Source organism: Pristiophorus japonicus, chromosome 7, assembly GCF_044704955.1.
Source record: "Pristiophorus japonicus isolate sPriJap1 chromosome 7, sPriJap1.hap1, whole genome shotgun sequence".
Lineage (NCBI taxonomy): Eukaryota > Metazoa > Chordata > Chondrichthyes > Pristiophoridae > Pristiophorus > Pristiophorus japonicus.
In genome coordinates, this window is record NC_091983.1 from 6881642 (window position 1) to 6902358 (window position 20717).

General features: G+C 43.3%; 1 protein-coding gene across 4 annotated transcripts in view; it reads left to right on the plus strand.

The window, feature by feature from the left end:
• smap1 (small ArfGAP 1) overlaps positions 1 to 20717 on the plus strand; it is a 351079-nt gene that overhangs the window by 315610 nt on the left and 14752 nt on the right. For 2 of the 4 annotated variants that reach the window (XM_070884738.1, XM_070884740.1), the window contains 2 exons: positions 1872 to 2040; positions 6294 to 6371. In XM_070884738.1, the coding sequence (XP_070740839.1) occupies positions 1872 to 2040; positions 6294 to 6371 (247 nt within the window). The remainder of the gene's footprint in view (positions 1 to 1871; positions 2041 to 6293; positions 6372 to 20717) is intronic. The other 2 variants (XM_070884739.1, XM_070884741.1) reach the window with 1 other exon arrangement.

Sequence of the window (20717 nt, forward strand, 5' to 3'; positions counted from 1 at the left end):
CATTGTGACTTTCTGTTCAGACATTGCGTACCTCTCAGAATAACAGCTGAGCTTGATGTTTGCATCAGGCAGCTTGACGTGGAGTTGAGTAATGAACAGGGTTTTTCCCTGGCCAGTGCATCCAAAATGGTCAAACATTCTTGTCATCATATTTGTTGTGTACTGAGGATTAGTATGTTTAAAACATGATGAAAATCATAAAAAATGTATTGTTTTCCTTGAAATTAGATACAATATTTATTACAGTCCTGGCACCTGGAATTGTTCATGGGGTACTGTACCCTTGGGAGTTGATAGCTTGACTGATGGATCTATTGTACTGCATTACAAACAGGGGAGCGATATTTGTACAGCCCCTGATGAAATTCGGCTAATGATTACAAGCTTTCAATTTCCACAAAAATGCTTTTCATAGAATCATAGGCAGTCCCTCGAAACGAGGATAACTCGAAAAGGGATGAGTTCACGGGTGTTTCAATGAAGGACCTAATATTCCGGATCCCGAACTACATGTTGAAGGGTGGAAGATGCCTGTGCGTGGATTTTTTTAATGTGGGGTGGCCGCTGCACACCATACACCACACGGGCTTGACAGAGCTTGGTCTTGGTCCACTGGCAAGGATTAACCAAGACGACTGGAGACCAGCTCTGCTGCACATACCTAGTGCACACACACACATCACAGTGTGGGCTGCCCCTGTGCCCTCGCCTCTTCTGGGCCCCGAACACTTCGCCTTCTCCTGGGCTCCGATCACATCCCTCTACACAAGCTCTTGTCGCTCCTTCGCCCTGACCTCGCCACTCCTGCTGTACCTGCTCGCAATGCAGTCAGCCGTCGCCCTCCAGCAGCAAGACCATCAGTAGGCCGGGGCCATTAGAGAGCGCAGCGTGCGGTGGCATACCACTTCAGGGAGCTTGTCATAATGTGCTATTTTAATGGCTTGAATCCTCATCTACCACATTAAGCTAATATGGCAAAAGTTGCTTGATTTGTACTTAATCAAATCTCCTATCCATTTCATATGGAAAAACCATTTGTGAATTAAAAATTCACTTTGATAGGACCCCAGTAAGAGAGTACCTCGTTCTGTCAGTCTCCTGGAAAAGATTTGTGTTCTGAACCCAAAGCAATAGGTTAGTTGGTTCCAGAGAGAACAATCTGAATAAAATTATATTAGCAAACTACCTGGTTATCTCGACCACCTTTTAAGAAAAGATACTATATATATATATATATAGAAGCAACCCAATTCCTGTCAGTCATTTCCAATAACTTAGTCATAAGTTAATTTAACCACTATAAAGTCATGAGTTCACAAATGGCCTAAATTACTATTAACTACCAGCAGTAACACTTTTTTATTAGTCCATGAATTTGTGTTTGTGTGACTATTTTAGAAATTCAATGGTATCCACAGAAACTGAAATAAAAGCTCCTGTTTTAACAATCGAAAAGATTGCACTCAATTCTGGTGTCCCCATCATCCTTACACAAAGACCATGCAGACGTAGGCTTTGTAAGCTGAACATGCATGTCTGTCATAGGGGGTTCTCTATCTTATAACCTCATTACTTTTGATCTACTTTCAAACTAGTCTTTTTAAAAATCAGAGGTCCTGCAAGGACACATTTTAGTGCTGCAAGATGATCCCTCAATCCTCTCCCCAAATGGGAGATTTAATTTATGTACAGATGTCTCATTTATAAAACACAGCATCAGTCTCTTGGAAAAATGTCACAAAATGCTCAGTGGGATCCTGGCAAATGTCAGTATTTTTAGTTGCATGTTCTCCTGCCTTGCTGTGGTATTCTCGATAAGGGCATTTGTCTGTGACTCGATGTATTCACAACTTTTGACCTTCTCTTCACAGCCCATTCCCACTAAATCAACAGGAGCAGCCTTATCTGCAGCAGCAGGAGATCTTGATCTTTTCACAGAACCAACCACAAAATCAGAAGACTCTAAGAAACCACTGTCCAAGGATTCTATCTTATCGTTATATGGCACAGGAGCAATGCAACAACAGCAAGGCACTCCAGGTAAAGCACCGGCACTGTTCAAAATACAAAGAATTGGGCAGGTGAACGTCTCGGAATCTGATTGTGGTGCTTTTTAGGTGCACTAGAAATGGGGAGGTTTACGTTCTGATGAATTTCAACTTGTCACATCAGTAACTTATTGGAACATTGCTGTAATAATTTCAGTATAGAGTATCCCAACTCCTTAGAAGAACTTTGCGATTATATTTTCAATATAGAGTTATCCCCCTGTTAGAGGGTAGGTTTGTTTTCTTAGACGTTTTTAAGTTATACCTCAAAATAATTGGATTCAACAACATTTATTGTTGCTGTTCAAGCTTACAGTCACAACTATTATTGGCAATAATTAAACATGCACTTAACAGCAACATTTATGGCAAAACCTTGCAAGTTCACCCGGAAATTCAAAACACAATCTCAAGTTTGAAGTTTTTAAGTTTGTTCATTGCTCATCGCATTCTAAAGCATCTGTTCCAACACCCACTCTGTTACACCATTTTCCCAATCCTGCTATGTGAAAATTCACATACTCCATAGCATTACCTCCATTCAATTAGCCTCTTCCCTTGTCCCTTCGTTTTAATGAGGTTTTTTTTACACTCAACAAACTTTGTTACATCTTCACCTTAACTGAACTGCCAATCAAATCATTAAACTGGAGACAGTTACAGAAATCAATGAGCAAAGGCCCCCATTTAGGCAACGTTATCTCTTGTCCGCATTGCTTATGCTGTTGTGTCCTCGGAGGAGTTAATACGCCGAGAATATATTTCTATCCCACATGAATGTTCAAATGAAATTATAATTTCTCAATGATGGTCAAATTGTGTCTTTACTCATTATATCCTTGGAGGACATTTAACTGCCATAAAGATGTTCTGTATCTTGTGTTTCCCCGCAAAGCTGAAAGATGTCTGGGGATCGAAGCAGCCGCTCTGTCTATCTTTCAAGCTTGAACAAACAAAGGAAGCCTGTTTGCCGCTGCTGAATTGCTTATCAGCTAAATGTTCCCTGACCCGTCTCTGGTACAATTTTTAATTCCCACTATCCCTCTAACAGAAACTCACTTTAAAAAGCTAAAAGTTGATATAAAGAAATTAATATAAAAATAAATCAACAGCAACACCATCTGATTTAACCCTTTTCTTGCATCCCAGTTCCAAAATATTTCTGCGAAAACAGTTCTCTCACCAGAGAAAAGCTGTTCATATTTATAAATCACTGCCCCTCCCCCCGCCCACGCAACTGACCAATGAATTGGATTTCTTCTAGAACTGGCTGCTGGTGGCCATCATTGCTGTCCGTGGACAAGCTTCTGATTTGTGGAGACCCAAAGTGGAGGTCCAGGTTGGTCAGGATACAAGCCTAAGTACCTAACCAGAGAGTAGCAGAATGCTACCAATCCGAATGGCTCGGGACCAAGCACAGTTCACACTTAATATTTTTTAACTGGTAAATTCAGACTTTTATGCATAGGATACCATTCTATTGACCCCGCAGAGAATAGTAGGTGTAGCATTTATGTTACAAGCAAGAATTACCATTGAAATGTAAGTATCACCATTTAAAGTCCGCAGTAGGAACTGGGAAATTGAACATTGATTTTTTTTTTTGTCAACCTCCGGGTTTGTTTGAAAGTTGCCATGCTAATAATTCAGTATGTCTTTAAATATTTTATATTGGAATAGTAATATGCTTGGCACTTCAACAATTTTAAAAATGCATATTAGATTTTCATTCAACTTGATAAGTGACTTTCTTTTGGATGATTGGTTCTTTATGACAGTAGGAGAGCTGGACAGTCATACAATCTACCGGTAGAGTGCCTGAGCACTGACTCACTACCTAAAGTTTGAGACTCATTGTCGCTCATCTTTGCAATATTGAACACTGCATTCAATGAATAGTTGTGAATCACAAGTGTTGTTGATGGTGAAGGAATGTTTCAGCTTATGGGCATCTCCAGGTGATGGTCTCTGTACGTGTTCCATCTTCAAACTGACCTTTCCCAGTAGAAAGTGAGCACTGGAAATGATCTGTGTTCCTGTGCGTGTCTGTCTGCTGCAGTGTGTCTGTGTGCCTATGCCTGCGTGTGCTCACGCACCTGAGAGATAGCAACTGGAAAATTAGGTAGTCGTAAAATGTGAATATGAACTATGTATCTTTTGAGGATGATTACATATATATTGGTCTTGCCACTAGCGGAATGAATGGCTGATCCCTTCATGAAGAAAGTAAAAGTTGGAGTTGCACTGCTTACTCTGTTTCAATCTCATGCATGACTGTTATAATCCATTCTTACACTTGAAACATGGAGGGGATTGGCCACTGAAAGTTTTGCCAAGAAAAAGCTGATTGGCATTAAAGTTGTACGATTTAAATAATTAATTCCCTCATGAAGCAGTACACCATCAGGAATCAAAATGTTTCCCATAGTTCACAATAACCGTTTCGATTTGCAATTAGCAGGCATGTGTCTCAAATCATTTGAAATTTTGGCACTCTTGTGTCTCATGATCAAGTCTGTACATTGTATACGCATCGGATCTGTGCCAAGTTCTTTGTGTTTCCTGTCAATCAAAGCGGTTTGTGCTGCACATTGCAAACCTGGTGTGAATTTGGCCCGCGTTCAAGCCAGTTAGGACCATTCATACTGGTCTTGTGCGGATCCAGTAGTAATTGGAGTACTTAGGTAGACATGTATTTTCTACTGATGAATGGCTTGACCAGACCATAGCTTAATTCTAGAATGAGCAGTCACTCCTGAAGGGCATCTGCATAAGTTCATAGATATTGGTGTGAACAGCAGTGCTGCCTAAACCACACGATTAATATGCAGATGAAGTCTTAAGTTTGTGTCATTTCACACTGCTCAAACTAAGCTGCAGTGCACGCTAAATGTCCTTTGTAGCCAAATGGTAAAACATTTGCTGACATTAATTATAGTAATTAAGTTTATTCCAGATATTGGGAAGTGACAGGAAATTAATTTTGAACATAAAAGAAAAGGGCACTTTATTCTGGAAATGAAACGTTTCTCAAGTGTAACATAAAAATTGAGATCTGATAATGTACACTGTCTGCATGTAGAAGTCAAATTATAGTTCTTTTAGAAGCAAGAAAAATGAAAGCGCCCTCAACCAAGCAGTCATACATCTGCAGAATTTATGTAGAAATCTTAGAGTCTGTATGCGTGTCGGTAATGATCAAAAGTGAGAAATAGAAAACTGCAGGTGGAATGCATTTGCCAAGCATGATTACCTCCAAGATATGCACAGTAAACAAAAAATTGGTAACTTCCAGGTTTTGGGGAAAAATATTTGCACAATGCGAAAGGATTAGATTGGTATCACTGATGGGCCACTTACACACACAGATAAATGATGTCTAAACCAGAGAATAGCCAGCATGTTGCCCTGCAAGGGAGGAAGATTGAATCATGTCTTGAGCACCTTAAGCATGATAGAATTGTGCAGGTCATCCCAAGCAGTGAAGTACTCTGCAATTTTCACATTGCTCTCTCTGGTGTTGTCCAGGTCACTTTTTGGTATTTATATTTTATTAAAACCCAGTGAAGGTTTTCTTTACCTCAGGTTTTCATTTATTAATATTTAATAAAAGCTTTTTGTACGATTAATACATTCTTAAAAACATGCAACAGTTTAAAACACACGAGAAAATTTTTTGGACTGGAGGTTAAAAAGAACCTTGAGAACTTTAACTAAAGCCAAAGGTATAATAACACACTAAATATTAGTGACCAAGGTAACACACGAGAGATCAATTTTATCATTCAAACAGCAAAATCTAAAAGCTCTTGGCAAAAATGGGCCTCCGTATTTATTGTATCTCGAGAGTAAAATTGTAAGCATGAGTTGTAAATAGACAAGTCCCGCAGTGGCAGTTTTATTATCACCTGGTAACTTACATTGGCAGACCATGGTTTTCCACCAGTCCCATCAATGAGAAGGAGGGCAAAGTCTATTGCCTACTGATGCTGCACAGCAGCGATTATAATAATTGAAAAACTTTTATTTTTTGTGTGTTGCTCAGGGGTATTTAGATGTTTTCAATTTTCAAGCTATAATTGGTAATGCACAATGAGTTCGAGTAAAATTATGAGCACAATAATCTTGACTTTTGGGGTGTACACTATCAATCGCATGAGCTTTTTGTGTTGTAACTCAATTCATGTTAATATTTGTAATTAATTTGTTTACCAACTAGATAATGTCCCTTTTACAATTATCTAGTCCCTTTAGACTGCGATGAGCTGCTTCACCTTGTCCAGAATAGTAGAACCAGAGGACTCTGCCTGCGCTTGAAGGGGGGTAAATACAAAACTAATCTGCGGAAACAGTATTACAGTGAACGAGCGGTCAAGCTGGAGAACGGGCTCCCCAGGGAGACGCTGAAAACAGATAGCGTTGATTCATTGAAATGCATATTAGATTTCTCTCAGAAAATAAAGTTTTAGGATATGGTATATAAGTAATTTGAGACATGACCTATGGTAAGTGTAGCACGCTTGGGAGACCAGTTTTCCACTACTCTGGGTTTTCCTCATCTTTGTCTGGATCTGCTGTAGATTAATTGATGCAGATTGATTGCCGTAATAGCTCCGTTACTGTATCGTGCAACTACCAGGATGGTGGAAGGTGAATGAGACGGACCTTGGTCTGTCTTCGTCTAGCTATTCCTATGTTTACAATTTTCAATCCACTTCAAGCTATAGATCCACACTGGCAATTATAAGCTATTTGGTAGTGGTATTTGAGCATGTGTAGGATGTTATTGGATTATAGTTCATGTAGTATGGGTAAAGTAAGCTATACAATCAGAAGAGGTCTATCCCTTTTGTAATTTTAGTCTAGAATCTACCAGCCTTACTTTACTGCATCTAACACCACAAAGTCACTGCATTTTATTCTACTTTTTTCCCCAGTAACACTAGCTGTTTCAGTGCAGGGGATGGAGATCTCGGTCACTTATTTTATAACAGTATTATGAGTGTACCTTCTACAAGTTGCACTGCAGAAACTGACCAAAGCTTCTTCGGAAGCACCTCCCAAATCCGCGACCTCTACCACCTAGATGGACAAGAGCAGCAGGTGCACGGTAACACCACCACCTCCCAGTTCCCCTTCAAGTCACACACCATCCTGACGGAAATATATTGCCGTTCCTTCATCGTCGCTGGGTCAAAATCCTGGAATTCCCTGCCTTACAGCACTGTTGGGAGTACCTTCACCACACAGACTGCAGCGATTCATGAAGGCAGTTCACCAGAACCTTCTCGAGGGCAATTAGGAATGGGCAATAAATGCTGGCATTTCTAGTGACCGTACATCCCAGGAATGAATAAAAAATAAGGGTACATTGGGGAGATGTTGCTGAATAGTTTCATGGCAGTACTTGCAAATGGTGTAAGATACATTTCAGTGCTTGCTTAATTTAACCACCTCCAGTATCCCTCAGTGCACTATATTTCCTGCCTGTGAAAATAGCTTTAATAAAGCAAAAATAAAAACCAGTTCCAGAGACTTGGCCAAAATGGGCAGCACTGTTTCCGTACACTAGAAAAGGTAAACAACATCGACATGCCAAAGTCTCAACTTCAAAAGCAAATTATAATTTGCTCAGAGGCTGAGCATTTACGGTACTGAGCCATTTGGACCAGGAAGAAAGATCTCAAGTTCAGTTCCTGGTTTAAAAAGATCTCAGCTGCTACAAGTGGGCATAGATTTAACGTAATTGGGGGGAGGTTTAGAGGGGATATGAGGGGAAATTTCTTCACCCAGAGTGTGGTGGGAGTCTGGAACTCACTGCCTGAAAGGGTGGTCGAGGCAGAAAAAAACCTCACCACATTTGAAAATACTTGGATGTGCACTTGAAGTGTCATAACCTACAGGGCTATGGACCAAGAGCTCAAAAGTGGGATTAGGCTGGATAGCTCTTGGTCAGCTGGCACGGACGCGATGGGTCGAAATGGCCTCCTTCCGTGCTGTAAATGTCAGCATGATTCTATGAAGACTGAGTGCATCAGTTGACATTAGTACCTCTTGGCGATGGAGTTGGTCCGGATCCTGGCCTGATTGCCTTTCCAGTAACACTGCTGGAAGCTTATGGGTGAACACTCGCTTGGACAAAATGCAAAATGGAGTTCGGTTTTGATTGAGTAGCCCACCAACACTCAGTGAACTGACTATTGTGAAGCATGGCAACTTCAACAAGGTAATGGACGCCTACCACCACCCATGATAATCTACACCACCGTAAGCCAGCAACTTTAGGAAATGTGAAATAAATTGGGGGTTGATGTGAGAGAATTTAAAAAAAAATTCATTTAAGGGGTATGAGCGTCGCTGCCAAGGCCAACATTGATTACCCACCCCTAATTGCCCTCGAGAAGGTGTGGTGGGCTTCCTGGTTCCTGCATCGAGAGAACTTTGGAAGATTATAGTTAAGCCATATGCAATGTGCTCACCCACTTCCTTTAAATCCCTGGGATGAAAGCCATTTGGTCCGGGGAATTTTTCACTCTTCAGTGCCGTTATTTTCTTCATTCGTGTTATTTTGCTAACATTAACTTTGTTGAGTCCCTATCCCTGATTCAAAATTTGTTTCCTTGGGATTTCCGGCATGCTATCGTCTTCCTCTATTGTAAATACTGACGAAAAGTAATTATTCAACATGTCTACAATTTCCTTATTAACTTGTGTGGAGCATAAACACCGGCACAGACTAGTTGGGCCGAATGGCCTGTTTCTGTGCTGTACCTTCTATGTCATTCGATGTAAATTCTCGAACCGCTGCAGTCCGTATGGTCAAAGTACTCCGATAGTGCTGTTGAGCTTTACTTTAAATTTTATTTCCAAGCTACATCTTACTAGTTTCCATACAAACCTGAGAGGCAACTTGGTTTCCAAGATGTGAAACAATTTACTATATAAATGAGCCTGTTATTCTAGCTGTTGCCCTTGTATGTGACCAATCTGGAGTTCAGATGTAGACTGGTAATCATAGAATAATACAGTGAGGGAGGCCATTTGACCCATTGAGTCTGCACCGGCACCTTCGAAGAGCAACCCAGTTAGTCCTACTCCCTGGGTCTTTTCCCATATCCCTGCAATTTTTCTCCTTCAGATATTTATCCAATTATGTTTTGAAGGCTATTATTGAATCTCTATCCACCACCCTAACAGGCAATCATTCCAAATCCTAACCACTCACGTTTTTTTTAAAAAAAAGAAGTTTTTCCTCATGTCGCCTCTGTTTCTTTGGCCAATCACCTTAAATCTGTGTCCTCTCATTATCGACCCTTCAGCCATTGGAAAGAGTTTTCCTTTATTTACTAAACCGTTGATGATTTTAAACACTGCTATCAAATCTCCTCTTAGCCTTCTGTGCTCCAAGAAGAACAATCCCAGCTTCTCCAGTCTATCCTGTAATTGTAATCCCTCATCCCTGAAGCTATTCTAGTAAATCTCTTCTATATTCTCTCCAAAGCCTTCATGTCCTTCCTCAAGTGTCGTGCCCAGAATAGGGCACAAAACTCCAGTTGGGGCCAAACTAGTGATTTATATAGGTTTAGCATAACTTCCTAGGGGGAGTGTTTGCTAGTGCTGTTGGGGAGGATTTAAACTGATATGGCAGGGGGATGGGAACCAATGCAGGGAGACAGAGGGAAACAAAAAGGAGGCAAAAGCAAAAGACAGAAAGGAGATGAGGAAAAGTGGAGGGCAGAGAAACCCAAGGCAAAGAACAAAAAGGGCCACTGTACAGCAAAATTCTAAAAGGACAAAGGGTGTTAAAAGAACAAGCCTGAAGGCTTTGTGTCTTAATGCAAGGAGTATCCGCAATAAAGTGGATGAATTAACTGTGCAAATAGATGTTAACAAATATGATGTGATTGGGATTACGGAGACGTGGCTCCAGGATGATCAGGGCTGGGAACTCAACATCCAGGGGTATTCAACATTCAGGAAAGATAGAATAAAAGGAAAAGGAGGTGGGGTAGCATTGCTGGTTAAGGAGCAAATTAAGGCAATAGTTCGGAAGGACATTAGCTTGGATGATGTGGAATCTATATGGGTAGAGCTGCAGAATACCAAAGGACAAAAAACGTTAGTGGGAGTTGTGTACAGACCTCCAAACAGTAGTAGTGATGTTGGGGAGGGCATCAAACATGAAATTAGGGGTGCGTGCAATAAAGGTGCAGCAGTTATAATGGGTGACTTTAATATGCACATAGATTGGGTTAACCAAACTGGAAGCAATACGGTAGAGGAGGATTTCCTGGAGTGCATAAGGGATGGTTTTTTAGACCAATATGTCGAGGAACCAACTAGGGGGGAGGCCATCTTAGACTGGGTGTTGTGTAATGAGAGAGGATTAATTAGCAATCTCGTTGTGCGAGGCCCCTTGGGGAAGAGTGACCATAATATGGTGGAATTCTGCATTAGGATGGAGAATGAAACAGTTAATTCAGAGACCATGGTCCAGAACTTAAAGAAGGGTAACTTTGAAGGTATGAGGCGTGAATTGGCTAAGATAGATTGGCGAATGATACTTAAGGGGTTGACTGTGGATGGGCAATGGCAGACATTTAGAGACCGCATGGATGAACTACAACAATTGTACATTCCTGTCTGGCATAGAAATAAAAAAGGGAAGGTGGCTCAACCGTGGCTATCAAGGGAAATCAGGGATAGCATTAAAGCCAAGGAAGTGGCATACAAATTGGCCAGAAATAGCAGAGAACCCGGGGACTGGGAGAAATTTAGAACTCAGCAGAGGAGGACAAAGGGTTTGATTAGGGCAGGGAAAATGGAGTACGAGAAGAAGCTTGCAGGGAACATTAAGGCGGATTGCAAAAGTTTCTATAGGTATGTAAAGAGAAAAAGGTTAGTAAAGACAAACGTAGGTCCCCTGCAGTCAGAATCAGGGGAAGTCATAACGGGGAACAAAGAAATGGCGGACCAATTGAACAAGTACTTTGGTTCGGTATTCACTGAGGAGGACACAAACAATCTTCCGGATATAAAAGGGGTCGGAGGGTCTAGTAAGGAGGAGGAACTGAGGGAAATCCTTATTAGTCGGGAAATTGTGTTGGGGAAATTGATGGGATTGAAGGCCGATAAATCCCCAGGGCCTGATGGACTGCATCCCAGAGTACTTAAGGAGGTGGCCTTAAAAATAGTGGATGCATTGACAGTCATTTTCCAACATTCCATTGACTCTGGATCAGTTCCTATGGAGTGGAGGGTAGCCAATGTAACCCCACTTTTTAAAAAAGGAGGGAGAGAGAAAACAGGGAATTACAGACTGGTCAGCCTGACATCGGTAGTGGGTAAAATGATGGAATCAATTATTAAGGATGTCATCGCAGTGCATTTGGAAAGAGGTAATATGATAGGTCCAAGTCAGCATGGATTTGTGAAAGGGAAATCATGCTTGACAAATCTTCTGGAATTTTTTGAGGATGTTTCCAGTAGAGTGGACAAGGGAGAACCAGTTGATGTGGTATATTTGGACTTTCAGAAGGCTTTCGACAAGGTCCCACACAAGAGATTAATGTGCAAAGTTAAAGCACATGGGATTGGGGGTAGTGTGCTGACATGGATTGAGAACTGGTTGTCAGACAGGAAGCAAAGAGTAGGAGTAAATGGGGACTTTTCAGAATGGCAGGCAGTGACTAGTGGGGTACCGCAAGGTTCTGTGCTGGGGCCCCAGCTGTTTACACTGTACATTAATGATTTAGACGAGGGGATTAAATGTAGTATCTCCAAATTTGCGGATGACACTAAGTTGGGTGGCAGTGTGAGCTGCAAGGAGGATTCTATGAGGCTGCAGAGCGACTTGGATAGGTTAGGTGAGTGGGCAAATGCATGGCAGATGAAGTATAATGTGGATAAATGTGAGGTTATCCACTTTGGTGGTAAAAACAGAAGAGAGACTATTATCTGAATGGTGACAGATTAGGAAAAGGGCAGGTGCAAAGAGACCTGGGTGTCATGGTACATCAGTCATTGAAGGTTGGCATGCAGGTACAGCAGGCGGTTAAGAAAGCAAATGGCATGTTGGCCTTCATAGCGAGGGGATTTGAGTACAAGGGCAGGGAGGTGTTGCTACAATTGTACAGGGCCTTGGTGAGGCCACACCTGGAGTATTGTGTACAGTTTTGGTCTCCTAACCTGAGGAAGGACATTCTTGCTATTGAGGGAGTGCAGCGAAGGTTCACCAGACTGATTCCCGGGATGGCGGGACTGACCTATCAAGAAAGACTGGATCAACTGGGCTTGTATTCACTGGAGTTCAGAAGAATGAGAGGGGACCTCATAGAAACGTTTAAAATTCTGACGGGGTTAGACAGGTTAGATGCAGGAAGAATGTTCCCAATGTTGGGGAAGTCCAGAACCAGGGGACACAGTCTAAGGATAAGGGGGAAGCCATTTAGGACCGAGATGAGGAGGAATTTCTTCACCCAGAGAGTGGTGAACCTGTGGAATTCTCTACCACAGAAAGTTGTTGAGGCCAATTCACTAAATATATTCAAAAAGGAGTTAGATGAAGTCCTTACTACTAGGGGAATCAAGGGGTATGGTGAGAAAGCAGGAATGGGGTACTGAAGTTGCATGTTCAGCCATGAACTCATTGAATGGCGGTGCAGGCTAGAAGGGCCGAATGGCCTACTCCTGCACCTATTTTCTATGTTTCTATGTTTATATTGTATGCTTCTCTTTATAAAGCCCAGGTTTCCATATGCTTTGTTAATCTGTCCTGCCGCCATCAAAGATTTGTACACAAAAACACCCCCAGGGTTCTCTGTTCCTGCATTTAAAATCGTACCATTTAGCATGCATAGTCTCTCTTCATTCTTCTTACCAAAATGTACTACGGTTAATCATATAGCCAGCTGTGATGGTTATTCTTCTCGTTCCTCTGTGACTTTGGGCTTGGATCAGGCATGTGTGAAGAAATATGTGCAGCTTGGTAACGCATTGCTGAACTTGGCTTTGGAGCTCGGGTACGCTATCTGTCTGTGTTTTACACTGATAGTTGCTCTACTTGTCTATATTTTTCAATGAAAATCGCATCTTAACCAGTAATCAATTTGATTGACACCCCAAGTAGCAAATCGGGATTCAGAAAAATTTGGAGTTGCTTATTTGGAGAGTCGAGAAAGGGGTAGGATTTTAGTACAAAATAACACCACTGCAGAGAGAGATTTTTTTAGTATTTGTGAGGAGATATGTGAAAGGTGGAAAAGAAAATGGAGGATCAAATGTCATCTTGACATGGACATTATCTGCTAGTTGTTCCTTCAGATGAAAATAGTGGTTGAAGAGAACTGTAGCTGAACTCTCTGACACCACACAACCCAATTCCTGATCCACCCTGACTGGCCTGACCCTAACCCCCCTCTTTAAACTAATGAAGGAGGGATGGGAGCATTCAGAAATGAGTAAATTTAAAAGCAGCAAGGGAAATGTCAAGGCTCTGCAGTAGAGCAGAGGTTTGGGTAAAAATAAGTAGAGTGGGTTAGGAAGGGACAGAGAAAGTAACAAAGGTAATAGGGCATCAGTGACTGAGGTATCATAAGGGAAAAATAGAAAACAGTCAAAGCTAAAGGCACTATATCTGAATGTGTAAAGCATTCGCAACAAAATAGATCATTTCTATCTGCGCTATTAATTAATAGGTTTGATTTAATCGCCATTACGGAGACGTTGCAAAGTGACCAAGATTGGGAACTAAATATTCCAGGATACTTAACTTTTAGAAGAGATAGGCAAAATGGAAAAGGAGGAGGGGTAGCTCTGATAGTATAGGATGGGATAAAGAAAGTATTGAGAAAGGATCTTGGCTCAGAAATCAAGAAATAGAATCAGTTTGGGTGGAGCTAAAAAAACAGCAAGGGGCAGAAAACATGGGTGAGAATTGTTTATAGGCCCCCAAACAGTAGTTGTAGGGCAGAGTATAAATCAGGAAATTCAGTAATCATGGGGTACTTTAATCTACATATAGACTGGGCAAACCAAATTTGCAGTAATAGTGTGGAGTTAATGGAATGCATACCAACTAGGCACAGGCTATTTTAGATCTAATATTTCGGCCTTTACGTCTGCCGTAAAGTCAGTGTTGCACGAGGATTCTGTTATGTCTTTAATACTCTTATGAATGACTCCGCGAGGTCTAGTATTATACTTGAGCTATTGTGACCTTAGTCCCATTTATTGTAACTCCAGAATAAGGCACAAGCATGGTGGGCAGCCTTTTATACTCGGCCCTGCACACCGATGCAGGTGACCCTCAGGTCTCCCACCGCAGTGCCCTCTGGTGGCACACCTTATGTGACTATACAGTTAATATACATGGTCTACATACATGACATCACTTCCCCCCCCAAGTCTTGAATGCAAATTGACTCGTACATTGACGGTGATCTGGGCTTTGCTCTTCCTGGTTGACCATTGGAGGGTCGCTTCTAGCTTGGGTGGGTTGGTAGTGAGATTTGTTGCCAGTGGAGGTCCCCATGGTTTCTGGTTGTGAGCCCATGACTACTCCATTCTCCCCACGCCCCACACAGATCATGCTAATGGCCCGTTACATGCAAGTTGCATTCAAGTTCATCACATGGGTTTTACATTTACATCTTGGTACATTTGTTGGGTGGATTACAGTTGCGTTACTTTTTGTGTGGTACATTTACATGATCAGTACAGGTATATCAGTACAGGTACACAAGGACAGTCTAGTTCCAGCACGGCCGGATGAGAACTGTGTCATCTGGTGGGGGCCCAGCGCTCCATGCTAGTGGGTCTGTAGACGAGGTGAGCTCATTTTGCTCGAGTTGCCGGAGCTCGGGGCTCTTGCCATTACTCCTCGTGTCGGGCAGGCCCAAAGACAGCTGATGTGTCTGTGACCTCCCTGTCCTTTTCGTTTGCACAGTGTCACTGCTGCTCCCTGGGAAGCGGTCTGAGCGAGTGAGCGTCTTCTAAGCGACGGTAGGGCTGCATTGTCTTGTCTACCAGTTCGCAGGGAACTGCTGACTCGCTTTCCTTGAGGGCACCATTGTGAGCACTCTCTAGTTTGGGATACTGGCTGGTCCATGTCCCGTTCGGAGGAGCCGTTGCAGGTGATCCTTTGCTTTTGAGTATTGCCGTGGTGGCGAGTGGGTTTGTGGGCTGCGCCTTTTCCACCCGAGTGGTGGGCGACGGTAGCCGACTGCGAGCATAGGCGCAGTTTACTGTTTCTGGCCCGTGGCGGTTCATGCCATCGGGTGCCTGCAATGTTAAACCCGATCTGAGGCAGGGTATCGCTACTGGTGCCTCTGCTCTCCGGGGATCGTTTACTCTGCGGCTTGTCTACTTCTGTCAGCTGTGGGGACACTTTATGATACATCGTTCTGATCCCGGGGACGCAGGCTACAGCATTGGGTAGCCCGCTGGACCTGTATACGACTGTTAGGTGTTCGCCCGCTACATTGGCTGATTGCGATTTGTTCCTGACATCACGCAACAACATTTTGCTCGTTACAGCTGGACTTTTACATTGGTTACCAATTTCGAGCAGTTCTTTCAAAAATGGCGGGTTGCTGGCCTCCTTTTAAAATGGCCTTACTACTTTTACCCCAATCGCCTTTAAGTATTGAGAAAGGGTCAGACTGAACACTGAGCGCAAAGTAAAGTGTGACCGTAGTCTTTTATTGCAGGTCTCCAGAGTGCCTCTCCAACCTGTGAGGCCTCCTTAAATACCTGTGCTCCCAAGGGATTATGGGATCCCTTGGGACTCCAGGGGATGAGCCCTCTGGTAGCTGTACAGAATAAATACAAGTTTTTATATATATATATATGTAACAGTCTTCCTTGCATGGAACCACGTGTCGTTGATCCATTAACGCTGCACCTTGTGGTTTGGATGCCATCTTTTCCCTGTCCATGATGTCGACTGCTGCAATCTTCTTTCCCAGGGATTCTGCCACTGAAGCTGGGAAGGTGCCCTCGGATCCGATCTTTCTCCCCAGGAGTCCTGCCACGGGTCGTCTCGGCCGGATCATCGCCATGCAGTCGTGATGAGCGGTCTGTGCCTCGGGGGCTGCGCGGATCTGCTCTCCGGTGCCTGGTCCAACCGAAGGTGGGGGACGTCGATCGCTAGAGGGATGAAGTCTTCCCAGTTCCAATGAATCTTTCCCATCCATCTTCTTCCAAGTAGTGTTGGTCCATCACCTGAAACAATCCATAATGGTAAATTGTGCACTGCGCCATCATGGGATACACTTGCATCCACACTACCAACAACTGTTATCAGTTCCTTGGTGTAGGTGCGCAGCTTTGCCTGAACCGGGACCAGCTTGGGTTGTTCAGCTTGATCGTTCCATAGCCTCTCATAGGCTTCCTGGCTCATTACCGACTGACTCACCCCCGTGTCCACTTCCATGAAGACTGGAACGCCATTTATCTCGACTTCCATTATCACTGGAGGACAATCTGTGGTGCAGGTATATACTCCATACACATCGTCCTGGGACTGAGCTGCCTCTCTGGCCATCTCCTCGTAATCTGCGCTGGATTCACAGCCATCTACTGACTCCTCTTCCACGTGGTGAGTCACAGCTCTTTTGCACATTCGCTGGAGGTGGCCCTTTGTGCTGCAGCCTTTGCACACATAGTCTCTGAACCGACACTGATGAGCCCTGTGATTACCTCCACAATGCCAGCATGGTGCTACTCGACTTGCGTTTCCACCCCTCGACGGACTCTAAAGGGAGGGAGGGGGGGGGGAGCCTGCACACACTGCCTGGGCAGATTCACGTTCAACAGTTCTGCCTGTGAAAGGCGCCATTCTATTTACAGTACTTACCGGGTTTGTGTCGTGAGAGTGAGTCATCATCTGCTTGGAGCTGTAGCTTGAGGTCATGAACGCCTGGCTGATGCTGATGGCCTTCTGCAAAGTGATGGTGCTTTCAGCAGACAGTAGCCTGTGAAGAAGGGCTTCATGCCAATTACAAAGACGTCCCACAATGCATCGGCGAGGGATGCGCCGAATTCACACAGTCCTGCCAACCTCCTGAGGTCGGCAGCATACTTCGCGATTTCCTGGCCCTCGGGGCGGCGGTGTGTATAAAATCGATGCCTGGCCGTGAGGATGTTCTCCTTCGGTTTGAGTTGGTCCCAAATTAGCACTTTCAGCTCCTCGTATGACTTGGTCGTTGTTTTCTCTGGTGCAAGCAAGTCTCTGACGAGGCCGTAGACCCCGGGCCCACAACTGGTCAACAGGAAAGCTCTGCGTTTATCTACCAGTGTGGCTGGATCATCGCCTACCAGGTCGTTTGCTACAAAATATTGGTCGAGCCGCTCCGTAAAGGCTTCCCAATCTTCACCCTCTGAGAACTTTTCTAATGCACCAAAGTTAGTCATTTTTGCGTGAAAGTGCGTAAGCCAGTTGTTATGTCTTTAATACTCGTATGAACGACTCCACGAGGTCTAGTATTGTACTTGAGCTGTAGTCCCATTTATTGTAACTCCAGAGTGATGCACAAGTATGGTGGGCAGCCTTTTATACTGGGCCCTGCACACCTATGTAGGTGACTCTCAGGTCTCCCACCGCAGTGCCCTCTGGTGGCATACCTTATGTGACTATTCAGTTAGTATACATGCATGGTCTACATACATGACAGATTTGCGGTCTTGGGAGGGGGGGAAAAACAATCAAAAAAACGTTCACAAAACCTTTACCTACTAAATTGCTGAAAAATAATTTAAAAATAAAAACTTTAACTTACCTTTTTTTGCAGGTCTTCATACTTACCGCTGCTGGCAGGGCTGCACTGACAGGTTTGACCCGTCAGTATTCTGGGCGTGGCGGAGAGTGCCGAAAGTACAACGGTAACGCAATCCGCGGCGTTGCACGTCATTTTAAATCGCCGCACCTCTCCCCGGCGGCACGTGGAAGCGCCGCTGCCCAAAGATGCCGCCGACCCGCTTTTTGCCGCGGAGGGTCAAATCACAGCGAAAACCCGGCGAAAGTCGAGCCCTAAGAGTAAAGAAGTACTACAATTATACAGGGCATTGGTGAGGCCACACTGCTAGTACTGTGTACAGTTCTGGTCTCCTTATCTAAAGAAAGACGTACTTGCCTTCGAGGGAGTGCAATGAAGATTCACTAGACTGGTTCCTGGGATGAGGGGTTTGCTCTATGAGGAGAGATTGAGTAGACTAGACCTATATTCCCTAGGGTTTAGAAGAATGAGAGGTGATCTACTTGAAACATAAAATTCTTAAGGGGGTTGACAGGGTTAATGCTGAGAGAATGTTTTCACTGGCTGGGGAATCTAGAACATGGGGTCACAGTCTCAGAATAAGGGGTTGGCAATTAAGCCTGAGATGAGGAGAAAATTCTTCACTCAAAGGGTTGTGAATATTTGGAATTCTCTACCCCAGGGGAGCAATGGATGCTCAGTCATTGAATATATTCAAGTCAGAGGTCAATACATTTTGGGGAATTAAGGGATATGTGGATAGTGCGGGAAAGTGGGGTTGGGGTAGAAGGTCACTCTTATTGAAGGGTCAAATGGCCTACTCCTGCTCCTATTTCTTATATTCTTATTTCTTGACCTGATTCCTGTGCTTGAAACTTCAGGTTACCAAATTGCAGATATCTGGAAAGAAAGTGGGAGGTTGACACACCTAGCTTTCAATAATAGAATAATTTTCACCAGATATAATGCCACACGATTGCAATTATCCGCTCAGAGTTTTTTAACTATCAGTGCTGTAGTGCAGACTGAAATAGGTTGTATTGCTACAAAAAGACAGCTTGTGAATGTTGTTGCATTGAGGACATGATGTTTGCCAACTGTTGGCTTTAGCTATTGCCAGTTTAAACCACCTAAAATGGGTACCTGCCCAAAATATGTAAAATCTCCTGCCAATGTACATTTAAGCAGCTTTCCCTGCTGCATTTTAAATGTTTTTTTAACGATTATACTTAGAGGTTAATTAGTAGCTCAGTGCTGTGCTGCATCACGTTTACTGAGACAAAATGCAATTAATTTATAAAAATACAGCTTAATTTAGCAGTGGTTGGGATGGGGATTTAGAAGATAATGACCTTCAATAGGATTTTAAAATCCAAGCACGGCAATAAACTAGTATCCAGGAGCCTGACGCTTCACTCCAAAATGATCAGAAAGCTTCTATTTGTGTTACCTACCACAACAACGTTAGTGTAAAACTAGTTATCATTTTACCCAAATAGCCAGGGTAACTGCTTGACTGAATAAGTCAAATTGGGCTGTTGTTGCATGGGATTCTGGGATCGTTAATTGGTATTTCAAGTGGTCATTTCCTGCCATTCTCATTTTTCTGTGAAAACCGCAAACCCGTGGCCATGCAAATTGTACGAGAAAACAGAAATCATTGCAGGCAACTTAAATTTATTCCTGTGGTTGCATTGTCTCGTTTTCATACTTTATATAAACACGCAAATCTGGGGGGGGGTTCTGGCGGGAGGAGGAGAGTGCTGGTCCCAGAACTCCTCACATTAAGATCTCCAGTGCAATTTAAGCTGGATGAAGTCATTGTCGTCATCATCATAGGCAGTCCCTCGGAATTGAGGAAGACTTGCTTCCACTCTTAAAATGAGTCCAATACGAGAGCCCCAGACTCTGTCACAGGTGGGACAGATAGTCATTGAGGGAAGGGGTGGGTGGGATAGGTTTTCCGCACGCTCTTTCCGCTGCCTGCGCTTGGTTTCTGCATGCTTTCGGCGATGAGACTTGAGGTGCTCAGCGCCCTCCTGGATGCTCTTCCTCCACTTGGGGCGTCTTTGGCCAGGTACTCCCAGGTGTCAATGGGGATGTTACACTTTATCAAGGAGGCTTTGAGGGTGTCCTTGTAATGTTTCCTCTGCCCACCTTTGGCTCATTTGCCGTGAAGGAGTTCCGAGTAGAGCACTTGCTTTGGGAGTCTCGTGTCTGGCATGCGAAGAATGTGGCCTGTCCAGTGGAGCTGATTGAGTGTGGTCAGTGCTTCAATTTTATTGTAGGTACGTGTTGAAAAAGGATTCAATTCACAATGTATCTTGCATAGAATGTATATACAGAGTTATGCTCCCCATGAGCCTCCTCCCACCCCTTGTCATCTCACCCTATCAGCATATCCTTCTATTCCTTTCTCCCTTGTGTTTATCTAACTTCCCTTTAAATGTATCTATGCTATACACCTCAACTGCTTCGTGTGGTAGCGAGTTCCACATTCTAACCACTTTGTAAAGGAGGTTATCCTGAATTTATTCATGACCCCTAGTTTTGGTCTCCCCCACAAGTCTACCCTTTCAAACCCTTTCATATTATTAAAGACCTCTATTGGGTCACTCTGCCTAATTCCCAGTGGAAGGAACTAGGCACTTACTTTATTTTTATAATTTTTAGAATATATGTCAACGTTCCAGAATAGATTTATTTTTGGTATAAAATGTAGAATTACAGTTGACTCAGTGCTGCAAAATTACCTATCTGGGAAACAATTCTCCCTCATTTATCAGCTTGCTACTGGATAGGACATTGGATTCCACTACATCTTGAGTCACTTCAAACACCTGGACACTTTTCCAAACCGGGTAAACGTGTAAAACTGGTTTATTTACAAATATAATTACGTGTATTTACATAG